The sequence below is a fragment of the Gymnoscopelus braueri genome, assembly GCF_963280865.1.
Source record: "Gymnoscopelus braueri genome assembly, chromosome: 13".
In the NCBI taxonomy this organism is placed as follows: Eukaryota; Metazoa; Chordata; class Actinopteri; order Myctophiformes; family Myctophidae; genus Gymnoscopelus; species Gymnoscopelus braueri.
Window position 1 is genome coordinate 10,753,680 of NC_137615.1, and position 15,000 is coordinate 10,768,679.

Genomic DNA, 15,000 nt, shown 5'->3' on the forward strand with positions numbered 1-15,000 from the left:
TAAGGAGTGACCATCTGTTGTTACCTCATGTGTGCTTCTCCTGACAATATAAATGTGTGTAAGACATGGGTGTGAGGAGGCATGGGGGAAGCTCTGGAGGGAGACACTATAGTCTCTCTCTCTGCTGTGATGAGATCTACAATAAAGTATTGAGTTTGATTCCTGACATCACAGTCCTGCATCTTCCTGATCTTACTTAAAGTAACATCTAAAAGCTGCCATTACAACAGCTTGCATGTGAAAGTTACCATGGCCAGGATAGGTCCAGAAGACATGTACTTGCAGAGTCCAGCGTAGAAAGGCATGGCCGCCAGGTCAAGGTAGTGCTTCTTCATGTGATCCTCAGAGGGCTGAACACACACACGCACACAAATATTGAATCATTACATTTTGATCACTTTAATCAATTATATTTATATTACAGTGCAGTAGAGTAGAGAGGGCTATTTGAGTGGGCCTACGTATAGCGGAGGCAGACGCTACCAGTACATGGCGTTACCTGGATGAATTTAGCAGCAACCAACTTGAAGCCTTTCTGTTCAAAGCGCTTCATGATCTCGCCACACAGGCCCCTCATCACGCCATCAGGCTTAATTGCAATGAATGTCTGCTCCATTTCTGCAGGTGCTGGGTGGAAAGAAAGAAAGAAAGAAAGAAAGAAAGAAAGAAAGAAAGAAAGAAAGAAGGTTTAAATCACAAATTGCCAGATACTCTTGCAACATCAGCCATTTAAGGGCTATTTCACCTCATGCCATTTTCTCGCATATGTAGTTCAATTAGGTAGTCTATCAGTATTGATTGAATCAAAGCTATACTGTACCTTTTCAACAGGAGTTCACAGGAACTTGTAAGGACAGCGGGAGATAACTGCTCGCGGCCGGGATACGATGACAGGGGACGAACAACTCCAAGGGGCCACTATTTAAACACTCCATGACACAGGGAGGAGTCAATGTCAAGATTTACGGGGGGCGTCTGGTTAGAACATGTGTTGTGCCAACATGTGTTGTTGGGAGAAAATTATGGGCACATGTGTGCTCTTTACTTTTGTTGACTCAAGTCTAGAGTTCTTTAGTGTTCAGAGTACAGGGCATCATACTGTAGGATAACATACAGTACACTAGTGCTATTAGAGTATATATGCTGTAGTTCTAAATAGATAAAGTCACAGTCACACATGTTTTTTAGTTGGTATGTAATATATTTTATTATTTCATGTTGTGTGTGGTATAAGTAACTAAGTACATTTACTCAAGTTCTGTACTTAAGTACAATTTTGAGGTACTTTTACTTTACTGGAGTATTTCCAATTGTCTATACCTACTTTTACTTTTACTCCACTACATCTCAGAGGTAAATATTGTACTTTTACGCCACTACAATTAATTGAAAACTTTAGTTACTACTTTATAGATATACATTATTACATTATAAAACATACATCAACGACTTAAGCCTTATTTTATACCTAGGCTATTTGAAAATAGCAGATCTACAAGCTTGTACTGATAAATCCGATAGATCTGCTATTTTCAAGCATTTTAATACTTTTAGTTTTTGGACTGGCTCCAGTTCTGAAGCAACCAGCCCCATCACTCTTATATGAACTGCAATGAGAGGGCTTTGCTCCTCTGTCACACCCCCACATGAACAGTCAGCCTCTCCTTCATACACATACATACATACATACTACAGTACTTTATCATACTACAAAAGCATCAAAAGTATCAGATCTACAAGCTGGAAACGTGGCACGAAGCGATGCGTTTTGAGCTTGTCGATCTACTGTTTTTTATACTTTTGAATTTTAATCCTGAGAAGCAACAGTTTTGGAAATATGAGGTTTCCACCTGACAGAGACGATATACAATAAATGGAAATATATTTTCCACCATCCATCCATCCATCATCATTGGCTTATCCACTTCGTCGGGTTGGGGAGGTAGCAGTTCCAGCAGGGGACCCCCCAGACTTCCGTTTCCCTGGCCACATTACAGCCAACTCTGACTGGGGGATCCCGAGGCATTCCCAGGCCAGATATAATCCCTCCAAAGGGTCGTGGGTCTGCCCCGTGGCCTCTTTCCAGCTGGATGTTCCTGGAAAGCTGTGCCCCTTCCTCCAAAGCTGTTGCTTTTTGTGCAAGAGCCAGCAGGTCCATCAATGTAGGAGGTGACAACTATTCTCTTTCAAGTCATTCTGAATGGCAGCAAAACTAAATCCATAAAAATGTACAAGAAACATAACATTTATCCTACTTTTCCCAAACCCCAGCAGGAAGTCACAGAGACAAGCATGGTACTCTCTCACCGTGGGAACTTTATTGACAAGTGATGCATGTTTGTGATTGGCAAGAGGTTTGGATTGAAAAGTGCACAGAGGAGAACAAAAGGAGAGGATCGGAAGACATGATAGATGAAGGGTATAAAAAAAACAGTCCAGTTGAGATGGCGGGTGTTGTTTGGTCAGTTTTAATTTACTAGTAGATGAAGGCTGCGGTGGGCTGCGCATATGCGACGAACTCCTCGGGCTTGAACCACAGACCGATCTCGTTCTTGGCGTTCTCAGCAGTGTCACTGCCGTGGATGATGTTCCTGAGAGGAGACGAGGACAGTAATTAAAAGAAAAAATAAATCCACTGAATGATATAAACGATTTGACCTATACTTATCTATCTACCAATAGATCTTCTATATCTATCAAATCTGCTGATGTTGATTTCCAAATGCAAATAATGTTATGACCCAGATACCAACCTAATACCAATGAGACCTAGTCATGTGAATGGGAGGGGTCAGATTAGCATAGCGTTGACGAGCCCTGTCTATAAGTCATCATCTATGATGGTTGGTCTTCCTGGGTGCTCACCTGGCCATGGTGATGCAGAGGTCTCCACGGATGCTGCCGGGCTGAGACTTAGCTGGGTCAGTCTCACCGAGCATCAACCTGCCCATCTTCACAATGCCCATTCCCTCCCACACCTAGAGAGAGAGAGAGAGAGAGGGGGGGGGGGGAGAGGAGAGACATTACGTTTAGGTTGTAGCTTTGTTAATTCATTTATAATTGAGTATATCTTCACACAACTCTATGTAATCCTCAATCAAGTTAATGTGTACAAATTCTCAATGAAACGAGGAGGTGGCGACAGAAGAATGGGAATAAATAGGGTGCAGAGAGAGAGAGAGAGAGAGAGAGAGAGAGAGAGAGAGAGAGAGAGAGAGAGAGGGGATAGAGAGAGAGAGACTATTTTGTGTGTGTGTGTGTGTGTGTGTGTGTGTGTGTGTGTGTGTGTGTGTGTGTGTGTGTGTGTGTGTGTGTGTGTGTGTGTGTGTGTGTGTGTGTGTGTTTGTGTGTGTGTGTGTGTGTGCGTGTGTGTGCGCGTGTGCGCGTGTGCGCGTGTGCGCGTGTGTGCGTGTGTGCGTGTGTGTGTGTGTGTGTGTGTTCATTACCATGGCCAGGACGGGTCCAGATGCCATGTACTTGCAGAGTCCAGCGTAGAAAGGCATAGCTGCCAGGTCAAGGTAGTGCTTCTTCATGTGATCCTCAGAGGGCTGAACACACACATTCATATTAATAAAACCCTTTTCTAAACCTTAAATCACAGGTCTAATCTACAAGTTCCTTTTTTTCACAGTAGGTGTTCAGCTAATGTTCTCATCGAGAGTGAAACAAGTGCACAACTATTTCAACCTTATAGATCAACTACATTAGAAAGCAACCAACATCAACAAATGCTGTTATGTAAAATCTGTTTTTTTCAGAAACGCATGGCTGATTATAAACACTTATTCAGCTGATTACAGCTGAGGCACAATGATGTCCTGCATGGATTGACTGAATGTTTAAAGTAGCAGAGTTAAACGTTTCTAGGGGGAAAGGTTAACAAAAACAACACATTTGCATGGCGTTACCTGGATGAATTTAGCAGCAACCAACTTGAAGCCTTTGGCCTCAAAGCGCCTGATGATCTCGCCACACAGTCCCCTCAGGACGCCATCGGGCTTAACGGCAATGAATGTCTGCTCCATTTCTGCAGGTGCTTGATGGAAAGAAAGAAAGAAAGAAAAAAAGAAGGTTTAAATCACAAATTGCCAGATACTCTTGCAACATCAGCCATTTAAGGGCTATTTGACCTCATGCCATTTTCTCGCATATGCAGTTTAATAAAGTAGTCTATCAGTATTGATTGAATCAAAGCTACTGTACCTTTTCAACAGGAGTTCACAGGAACTTGTAAGGATAGCGGGAGATAACTGCTCACGGCGAGGATGTGATCACCTGGGACGAACAACTCCAAGGGGCCACTATTTAAACACTCCATGACACAGGGAGGGGAGGGGCTACGGGAGGAGTGAATGTCAAGAGTTACGGGGGGTCGGGCGGTGTCTGGTTGGCACACAGTGAGAAAGAGAGAGAGAGAGAGAGAGAGTCTAGAGGTCATCAGTGTTCAGAGTACAGGGTATCATAGGATAACATACAGTACACTAGTGCTATTAGAGACTGTATACTGTAAGTATATATACTGTAGTTCCAAATAGATACAGTCACAGTCACACATGTTTTTTAGTTGGTATATAATATATTTCATGTTGTTTCAACCAACAAGCAACATAAAATCTGGTTGAATATGTTGAGAATCCATGAAAGAATAGTTTCATAGTATATTTATATTTATGTTGATCAATCATGAATCATGATACAGTATAGATTAACCTATAAATGGCACAATGCAATGTACACCAGCTGAATATACAGTACATTCAGATCTATTTGTTTTTTTTTAATGTCAGTAGGTGTACATGTGCTTGTGCAGTGCGATTCTGACATGTGAGCATGTTGTGTGCGTGTGTGTGCATGCTTGTGTGTGTATGTGTGTATGTGTGTATGTGTGTGTGTGTGTGTGTGTGTGTGTGTGTGTGTGTGTGTGTGTGTGTGTGTGTGTGTGTGTGTGTGTGTGTGTGTGTGTGTGTGTGTGTGTGTGTGTGTGTGTGTGTGGTTAATCCTTATATGTCTGCTCAGACATAATCGTCTCTGTCGGGTGGAAACCTCATATGTCCAAATTAACTGTGACTTTTCAGGATTCAAATTCAAACATAGCAAAAGATCTACAAGCTCTGCGCCGCGTTTCGAGCTTGTGGATCTACTACTTTAGATGCTTTTGTGTGACGCTGTAGTGTGATCAAGGGTGCTAATTTACGGAAGAACACAAAAAGTGAAAATGGAGGTTTCTGCCCGACAACAACGATACAATTAATGCATGTCACTTGAATCAAACTATTGCAAGCATGAGGGTGGCTGGCATCTCCCTAGCATCTCCCTAGCATCTCCCTAGCATCTCCCTAGCATAGCATCTCCCTAGCATCTCCCTAGCATCGCATCTCCCTAGCTCAGCCATCTGTGAGAGACTGAGTAGAGCCGCGGTTCCCTTTCACATATATTGGCGCCAGTGTAGGTGTCTGGGGCATCCAGGATGCCTCCTGGACTGGTCGCCTCCCCAGGGAGGCTTTTCCAGGCACATCCAGCTGGACAGAGGCCACGGGGCAGACCCAGGACCCTTTGGAGGGATTATATCTCTACACTGGCCTGTGAATGCCTCGGGATCCCCTGTTGGAACTGCTACCTCCCCAACCCGACTGAGCTGGGAGATGCTAGGGAGATGCTAGGGAGATGCTAGGGAGATGCTAGGGAGATGCCAGCCACCCTCATGATTGCAATAGTTTGATTCAACTGACATGCATTAATTGTATCGTTGTTGTCGGGCAGAAACCTCCATTTTCACTTGTTGTGTTCTTCCGTAAATTAGCGCCCTACTTGATCACACTACAGCGTCACACAAAAGCATCTAAAGTAGCAGATCCACAAGCTCGAAACGCGGCGCAGAGCTTGTAGATCTTTTGCTATGTTTCAATTTGAATCCTGAAAAGTCACAGTTAATTTGGACATAATGAGGTTTCCACCCGACAGAGACGATTATGTCTGAGCAGACATAAGGATTAACACACACACACACACACACACACACACACACACACACACACACACACACACACACACACACACACACACACACACACACACACACACACACACACACACACACACACACACACACACACACACACACACACACACACACACACATGCTCACACACACGTCAGAATTGCACTTCACAAGTACACCTACTGGCATTCAAGGATTCAAATAGATCTGAATGTACTGAATACTCAGCTGGTGTATACATTGCATTGTGCCATTTATAAGTTAATCTATACTGTATCATGATTGATCAACATAAATATAAATATACTATCAAACTATTCTTTCATGGATTCTCAACATATTCAACCAGATTTTCTGTTCCTTTTTGGTTGAAACACCATGAAATATATGACATACAACTAAAAAACATGTGTGACTGTAACTGTATCTACTGTATTTAGAACTACAGTATACAGTGTCTAATAGCACTATGTACAGTATGTTATCCTATATGATACCCTGTGCTCTGAACACTGATGAACTCTAGACTTGATGAATCAACAAAAGGAAAGAGCACACATGTACCCATATTCTCTCTCTCTCTCTCTCTCTCTCTCTCTCTCTCTCTCTCTCTCTCTCTCTCTCTCTCTCTCTCTCTCTCTCTCTCACTCTCTCTCTCTCTCTCTCTCTGTCTCTGTGTGCCAACCAGACACCGCCCGACCCCCCGTAACTCTTGACATTCACTCCTCCCGTAGCCCCTCCCCTCCCTGTGTCATGGAGTGTTTAAATAGTGTCCCCTTGGAGTTGTTCGTCCCAGGTGATCACATCCTCGCCGTGAGCAGTTATCTCCCGCTATCCCTACAAGTTCCTGTGAACTCCTGTTGAAAAGGTACAGTAGCTTTGATTCAATCAATACTGATAGACTACTTTATTAAACTGCATATATGCGAGAAAATGGCATGAGGTCAAATAGCCCTTAAAGGTTTAATGACATTCACTTTTACACCACATTCAAAGTCTTTGTCCTGGTCCTTCAAAAGTGTACAAAAAGTTTTAAGTAAAAATTCCATTCCAGTGATCCATGGCAGGTGTTTTTTTCTCACATTTCTAAAGCCTTTTCAACTGCAATGAAAAAAGAAATCTTTGCCTGCGGCTGTCGCTGGTGAGGGACGCTGGTGAGGGATTTTGCCTGTCAATCATCGCCTCTGCTCCGCCCCCCTCAAAGGAAAGGATAGGGGAGGGGAGGGGCGAGGAGGAGAGTGGGCGGGATTAATCGACTGTGACCTCACTGTCGAAGGGCCAAACTCAGATTACTTTTCAGCCTAATTATTCAGAAAACCCCAGACCACAGAAAATCCACTAAATGTTCTAAGTTCAGTTTTTTTGGGTGTAATTGAGGTCATAAAACCCCAAATAAAACATTGAAAATAAAAAAAGTGAAAATGAATGTCATGATACCTTTAAATGGCTGATGTTGCAAGAGTATCTGGCAATTTGTGATTTAAACTTTCTTTTTTTCTTTCTTTCTTTCTTTCCATCCAGCACCTGCAGAAATGGAGCAGACATTCATTGCCGTTAAGCCCGATGGCGTCCTTAGGGGACTGTGTGGCGAGATCATCAGGCGCTTTGAGGCCAAAGGCTTCAAGTTGGTTGCTGCTAAATTCATCCAGGTAACGCCATGCAAATGTGTTGTTTTTGTTAACCTTTCCCCCTAGAAACGTTTAACTCTGCTACTTTAAACATTCAGTCAATCCATGCAGGACATCATATGCTTCAGCTGTAATCAGCTGAATAAGTGTTTACAATCAGCCATGCATTTCTGAAAAAACAAAAAACAAACAGATTTTACATAACAGCATTTGTTGATGTTAGTTGGTTTCTAATGTAGTTGATCTTTAAGGTTGAAATAGTTGTGCACTTGTTTCACTCTCGATGAGAACATTAGCTGAACACCTAGTGTGAAAATGTTAAGCCTGTGATTTACAAAAGGGTTTTATTAATATGAATGTGTGTGTTCAGCCCACTGAGGATCACATGAAGAAGCACTACCTTGACCTGGCAGCTATGCCTTTCTACGCTGGACTCTGCAAGTACATGGCATCTGGACCCGTCCTGGCCATGGTAATGAACACACACACACACACACGCACGCACGCACGCACGCACGCACGCACGCACGCACACACACACACACACACACACACACACACACACACACACACACACACACACACACACACACACACACACACACACACACACACACACACACACACACACACACACACACACACACACACACACACTCATTAGTCTCTCTCTCTCTCTCTCTGTCTCTCTCTCTCTTTCTCTCTCTCTCTCTGCACCCTATTTATTCTCATTCTTCTGTCGCCACCTCCTCGATTCATTGAGAATTTGTACACATTAACTTGATTGAGGATTACATAGAATTGTGTGAAGATATACACAATTATAAATGAATTAACAAAGCTACAACTTAAACTTAATGTCTCCCCCCCCCCCTCTCTCTCTCTCTCTCTCTCTCTCTCTCTCTCTCTCTCTCTCTCTCTCTCTCTCTCTCTCTCTCTCTCTCTCTCTCTCTCTCTCTCTCTAGGTGTGGGAGGGAATGGGCATTGTGAAGATGGGCAGGTTGATGCTCGGTGAGACCGACCCAGCTAAGTCTCAGCCCGGCAGCATCCGTGGAGACCTCTGCATCACCATGGCCAGGTGAGCACCCAGGAAGACCAACCATCATAGATGATGACTTATAGACAGGGCTCGCCAACGCTATGCTAATCTGACCCCTCCCATTCACATGACTAGGTCTCATTGGTATTAGGTTGATATCTGGGTCATAACATTGTTTGCATTTGGAAATCAACGTCAGCAGATTTGATAGATAGAAGATCTATTGGTAGATAGATAAGTCTAGGTAGGTCAAATCGTTTATATTATTCAATGGATTTAGTGGATATTTATTTTAATAACTGTCCTCGTCTCCTCTCAGGAACATCATCCACGGCAGTGACACTGCTGAGAACGCCAAGAACGAGATCGGTCTGTGGTTCAAGCCTGAGGAGTTCGTCGCATATGCGCAGCCCGCCGCAGCCTTCATCTACTAGTAAATTAAAACTGACCAAACAACACCCGCCAATCCGCCATCTCAACTGGACAGTTTTTTATACCCTTCATTTATCATGTCTTCCGATCCTCTCATTTTGTTCTCCTCTGTGCACTTTTCAATCCAAACCACTTGCCAATCACAAACATGCATCACTTGTCAATAAAGTTCCTACAGTGAGAGAGTACCATGCTTGTCTTTGTGACTTCCTGCTGGGGTTTGGGAAAAGTAGGATAACTGTTGTGTTTCTTGTACATTTTTATGGATTTAGTTTTGCTGCCATTCAGAATGACTTGAAATGAAAGAGAATAGTTGTCACCTCCTAGATTGATGGACCTGCTGGCTCTTGCACAAAAAGCAACTGCTTTGGAGGAAGGGGCACAGGTCGGTTCATGTTAGCGTTTACCATCTACTAGTTATACTGTAGCCTTCAAAACATGCTTTGGAGACAAGAGCAGCAGGACATCTTTGGTAGTGTTTGAACCAGTGATCTTCGGAACACTTAGCGAACACCATAACACAGTGAGCCACAGTGCTCACTATTTCTTCACAGCTTCCTTAGTGCTTTAAGTGTTTAACTTTGGCTTCAAGAGTATAGGACAACCCTGGCGTTTGAACCGATTATCCTGGTAACATTTAGAGAATGTCATCATCACAGTAGCCAAATATCAGTGTTGGGGAGCAATAAGCAACATGTAGTTGAACTACAGTACATAGTTTAACTACATTTTGCTGTAGCTTGCTGGTAGCTCAACTACATTCATATTTGTGTACCGCATCAAGTAGTTCAACTACTTTTGGGTCATTTTTGTAGTTTAACTACTCAATTTACAAGCAATATTTTGAGCAATTATATTAAATGAATATATTAATTTAATTTGACCATACAGTGTTCTTGTACCAGAACCCCCTTTGAAAAAACAAGGACTGTCCCTTTTTCTTCCATCCTGATTGCTTTGAGGGAAATACTGCCTCTGGCTTGCCTTGGGTACTGGCTAGGTTAGTGCTGCTACTCACTCTGCACATGATCATCTACCCATTCGGTTTGGAGCAGATACGAAAACGCCTGTGTGTCTGCATGTCTATTTACCGGATTCAGTAGGCAGGCTCTAGGCCGGCTCTGAGCACAGAGCAGTAAATAGATACCAGGCTTTCTTACAGTTAATGCTCAACTTTAATGCTAAAAAGACCAAAACAAAAAACGATATGCAACATTCCAGGTTCCTGGAATCTTTCAGAAAGAAGTTAACATTGTTTAGTTAAGGTGTATTAGATGTAGCTATTATTATACAACGTATACAAGAGTCAAGAGAGCAGTCTTTTTTTTTTACCCCTGAATAATTAGGGCAGATAATTAGTGCAGATAATAAGAGTCATTACAGTTTTAAGTTTAAAGAAGATTAGACTCTCTGTGTGCTAAGATTGACAATCAAATGTCATGTAACAGTATCCTCAACAGATCCTGTCTCTTTCTTTACTTTACTTCTTTACTTTAACAGATGTTTACAAAAGAAAATGTCAACCTTTTATAAATAAACTCAGTTGAGAGAGATATTTCTACTGGCATGTGACTTTTTTTTAGGCTATTATATTTTGTTTCATACACACCACATGTACATTCTCAATTTAACGCTGACAAAAAAGTAGTTGAACTACCTTTTCTAAGTAGCCTATGTAGCTGTAGTTTTACAAGCTACATTTCACCAGGGGTAGAAATGCTTGATCAAACCACTGCCATGGTGAACTACTTAGCTTTACAAGCTAAGCTTTCAAAGTAGCTTCTCCAACACTGCCACATTTAAATACTCAAATTTCTGCCTCCTTCACATAACGTTAATGTCCGGGTAAGTGAGTAGCCTACATCACTGGTGTTTATATAACAGGGTTATAAACCTGTTAATAAACAAACAGCCGTGATTTACATTCGGATATTGCCGTTATGTGTAAGTCCACACAGTCACATATTTAAGCAGGTCACCAATTTCACTGTAACACCGCTATGCTGGTGGATGGAGGAGGCGAGGATGCAGACATTTGAGTATTGTAATTTGGCTAGCGCAGCCTTTCAACCTCTCCCCTAATTGCCTAAGACTCAAAGCCCTTGATGACTCACAGTGGAAGCTGTTCTCTCTCCTTATCAGGAAGTGTAAGCGTGAACCAATGATCTTGTGAACATGTAGAGAACGTCTTAGCTCACTGAGCCATAGCTTTTGGTGTGTTTACGTTGACAACACAGTGCAGTATAGTTTGGTGTTTTTTGGCGACAGTACAGTGTTTTAGTATGACTCCTTAATTCTTACCATTTACAATTCTTTGATGGGATAAGAGTGTTATTTTTGGGTGAACTGAATCTACAGTTGTTTTCTTTGCAAGGCCATCTGAATGGCAGCAAACAAAAAATATACAAGTATGAAACATAACAGTTACTTTCTTATGGCAAGTTGTCCCTACCAATATGGCGGAGACGTTGACATACAATCCAGTGGAAATGCGGCGTCTATGTATATTATGTCTATGGCTATCCCACCTACCGAAACCCCAGCAGAAAGACACACAGACAAGCATGGTACTCTCTCATAGGAATTTTATTGACAAGTGATGCAGGTTTGTGACTGTCAAGTGGTTTGGATTGAAAAGTGCACAGAGGAGAACAAATGAGAGGATCGGAAATTGACATGAGAGAGAAAGAGTATAAAAAAACAGTCCAGTTGTGATGGTGGGTGTTGTTTGGTCAGTTTTAATTTACTCAGTTTTAATTAGCCTACTATGAAGGCTGCGGCGGGCTGCGCATATGTGACGAACTCCTCAGGCTTGAACCACAGACCGATCTCGTTCTTGGCGTTCGCAGCAGTGTCACTGCCGTGGATGATGTTCCTGAGAGGAGACGAGGACAGTTATTAAAAGAAAGATTCAATCCACTGAATGATATAAGCGATTTGACCTATACCTAGACAAAAACAATGTTATGACCCAGATGGTATCAGCCTGATACCAATGAGACCTAGTCATGTGAATGGGAGGGGTCAGATTAGCATAGCGTTGGCGAGCTCTGTCTATAAGTCATCATCTATGATGGTTGGTCTTCCTGGGTGCTCACCTGGCCATGGTGATGCAGAGGTCTCCACGGATGCTGCCGGGCTGAGACTTAGCTGGGTCGGTCTCACCGAGCATCAACCTGCCCATTGCCACAATACCAACTCCCTCCCACACCTAGAGAGAGAGTGAGAGAGAGAGAGAGAGAGAGAGAGAGAGAGAGAGAGAGAGAGAGAGAGAGAGAGAGAGAGAGAGAGAGAGAGAGAGAGAGAGAGAAGGGGGGGTGAGCGAGGGAGTGAGGGAGAGAGGGGAGACATTAAGTTTAAGTTGTATGTTATAATTGCATATATCTTCACACAATTCTATGTAATCCTCAATCAAGTTAATGTGTACAAATGCTCAATGAAAGGAGGAGTTGGCAACAGAAGAATGAGAATAAATAGGGTGCAGAGAGAGAGAGAGAGAGAGAGAGAGAGAGAGAGAGAGAGAGACAGAGACAGAGACAGAGACAGAGACAGAGACAGAGACAGAGACAGAGACAGAGACAGAGACAGAGACAGAGAACAAAGTATGTGTGTGAGCGTGTGTGTGTGTGTGTGCGTGTGTGTGTGTGCGTGTGCGTGTGTGTGTGTGTGTGTGTGCGTGCGTGTGTGTGTGTGTTCATTACCATGGCGAGGACGGGTCCAGATGCCATGTACTTGCAGAGTCCAGCGTAGAAAGGCATAGCTGCCAGGTCAAGGTAGTGCGCCTTCATGTGATCCTCAGAGGGCTGAACACACACATTCATATTAATAAAACCCTTTTCTAAACCTTAAATCACAGGTCTAATCTACAAATAGAGACCAATTCCTTTTTTTCACACTAGTGTTCAGCTAATGTTCTCATCGAGAGTGAAACAAGTGCACAACTATTTCAACTACATTAGAAAGCAACTAACATCGACAAATGCTGTTATGTAAAATCTGTTTTTTTGTTTTCAGAAACGCATGGCTGATTATAAACACTTATTCAGCTGATTACAGCTGAGGTATAATGATGTCCTGCATGGATTGATGTAGAATGTAGCAGAGTCAAACGTTTCTAGGGGGAAAGGTTAACAAAAACAACACATTTGCATGGCGTTACCTGGATGAATTTAGCAGCAACCAACTTGAAGCCTTTGGCCTCAAAGCGCCTGATGATCTCGCCACACAGTCCCCTCAGGACGCCATCGGGCTTAACGGCAATGAATGTCTGCTCCATTTCTGCAGGTGCTGCATGGAAGGAAGGAAGAAAGAAAGAGACAACAGCTGTAAATTGACACTGGAAGGCAAACAAACATATTCAATGTGTGTATAGGGGTTTAAGTAGTGTTCTAAACCTCATGTGTCTGAGAGAGAGAGACTGTAGGTGACCCTTCTACAGTAAATTACAAGAATATATTGTCACCTCAGCCATGCCAACATTCAAGAGAATGAATGGCTTTGCAGACGGTGTATCCCATGTCCTCACTGTGTGTGACTGGCAGTCTGCGGGACTGCAGCTGTTGGCGTTGCTCATAGAGACAGCCGTCTGTGCAGTGAACAAAATGTTCCTATTTTTATCCGCCCTCCCTTTTTTCCTGTGCCACTGGCCCCATGATGTGCAAAATCAACTCTTTAGCCGTGAGGGAATGGCTATGCCAAGGCTAAATGTTTTCCACGCTCTCCTTGAGTGTCCCGCCCGTGCCCCCCGCCCCCCCCCCCCCCCCCCACCCCCACCCCCCCCCACGGATTGACTGTCCTGCATTCTGCTTCGCTGGCACCTTGAGAGTTAGCCTGGCGATAGAACTTGATATGGGCAATTAATTTGGACAATGCGGTCGGAGCCCTGGGCTGCTTGCCCTGCTCTCTGTGCTATTCTTGCAGCGCGAGCTATATAGCCGGTCATTTGAAAGTGATACTCCACATCATGTCAGACAATATCTCTCCAAACACTCACAACCCATTAGCACTGTACTGCCAAGTTGGCATTCCGTCGCTTAGAAATTGAGACCCCCCCCCCCTATTTTGATCTGGACACATTTTCCGAACCACTGAAGATCTGGACTGCATTTGGCGCCTTTTCAAAGCTGACACCTGCTCTCGGTTTGGCTAATTCTTTCCATGCTGAGTATCAATAGTCCTCCTAGATGTCTTGCCAAGGAGCAAGCAGGTTGTTCAGTGAAAAGAGCAAAGCTATTTTTACGCCCAAATTACATCCATTGAATGAGAGATTGGATAATGGAAGCGGAGGTCAGAGCCAGTCATTTAGAACCATTAGCAGGGTGTTACGGACCATGCTGATCAATAGACCCTACTTTGGAATTTCACATGGTTAAAATTTTAAATGCTAAACATGCCAAAAGAAAAAAGAAACAAAGAAACGAAAAGAAGAAGAAAATGAAGCTAAGCATATACAACAGGCTCTGAAACTGGATATTTACAGTTATTAGTTGCTGACATGTGTTAGTTTTTGCTTCAGCAAATCTAGAGTCAGCTGTCACTATACTATACATGGCAGGGCCATGTTGGCACTATGCTTACTGCACTATGTTCATATAATTAATTAATCTTTAATGGAAACAAAAACACTTTGAATCAAATGTATTTGTTTGAAGAAACAATTATAATAATCAAATACGGTTTTCTGGAGGGAAGTAAATAAGATTGCAAATTAATCACATTGAGCCAAGAGTGCAAGATTTCTTGTTGTCTTTCTCAGAGAAAGACAACATAGAACGGTCTTTGTCAAATACAAATAAAAAATAAAACTCTCAAAAGCATTTACCAGTTAGATACACAACCATGTTGCAGTCACACTGGCTGGCACCTGTGTGCCAGCCAGTGTGACATCATGACATCAAGTTGTC

At 42.9% G+C, this 15,000-nt stretch overlaps 4 protein-coding genes across 5 annotated transcripts in view; 1 reads left to right on the forward strand and 3 right to left on the reverse strand.

Moving 5' to 3' along the window:
• LOC308098429 (nucleoside diphosphate kinase B-like) overlaps positions 1-932 on the reverse strand; it is a 3,205-nt gene extending 2,273 nt beyond the window's left edge. The window contains exons 1-3 of one of the 2 annotated variants that reach the window (XM_080446779.1): positions 821-932; positions 500-627; positions 249-350 (exon numbers count right to left, since the gene is read on the reverse strand). In XM_080446779.1, the coding sequence (XP_080302905.1) occupies positions 249-350; positions 500-616 (219 nt within the window). In that variant the 5' untranslated portion in view covers positions 617-627; positions 821-932. The remainder of the gene's footprint in view (positions 1-248; positions 351-499; positions 628-820) is intronic. The other variant, XM_080446780.1, reaches the window with a different exon arrangement.
• Positions 933-2,317: 1,385 nt separating this feature from the next.
• Positions 2,318-4,270, reverse strand: LOC308098433 (nucleoside diphosphate kinase B-like). Its single transcript, XM_080446785.1, has 5 exons — positions 4,204-4,270; positions 3,909-4,036; positions 3,447-3,548; positions 2,866-2,978; positions 2,318-2,591 (listed from the first exon to the last, which is right to left on the reverse strand). The coding sequence occupies exons 2-5, from the start codon at positions 4,023-4,025 to the stop codon at positions 2,477-2,479; spliced, it is 447 nt and encodes a 148-aa protein (XP_080302911.1). The 5' UTR covers positions 4,026-4,036; positions 4,204-4,270; the 3' UTR covers positions 2,318-2,476.
• A 2,534-nt stretch (positions 4,271-6,804) lies between these two features.
• Positions 6,805-9,285, forward strand: LOC308098432 (nucleoside diphosphate kinase B-like). Its single transcript, XM_080446784.1, has 5 exons — positions 6,805-6,866; positions 7,520-7,647; positions 7,997-8,098; positions 8,592-8,704; positions 8,985-9,285. The coding sequence occupies exons 2-5, from the start codon at positions 7,531-7,533 to the stop codon at positions 9,097-9,099; spliced, it is 447 nt and encodes a 148-aa protein (XP_080302910.1). The 5' UTR covers positions 6,805-6,866; positions 7,520-7,530; the 3' UTR covers positions 9,100-9,285.
• A 2,380-nt stretch (positions 9,286-11,665) lies between these two features.
• LOC308098427 (nucleoside diphosphate kinase B-like) overlaps positions 11,666-15,000 on the reverse strand; it is a 4,437-nt gene continuing 1,102 nt past the window's right edge. Inside the window, exons 2-5 of the mRNA XM_080446776.1 lie at positions 13,257-13,384; positions 12,799-12,900; positions 12,196-12,308; positions 11,666-11,972 (exon numbers count right to left, since the gene is read on the reverse strand). Coding sequence (XP_080302902.1) covers positions 11,855-11,972; positions 12,196-12,308; positions 12,799-12,900; positions 13,257-13,373 — 450 coding nt within the window. The 5' untranslated portion in view covers positions 13,374-13,384 and the 3' untranslated portion in view covers positions 11,666-11,854. The remainder of the gene's footprint in view (positions 11,973-12,195; positions 12,309-12,798; positions 12,901-13,256; positions 13,385-15,000) is intronic.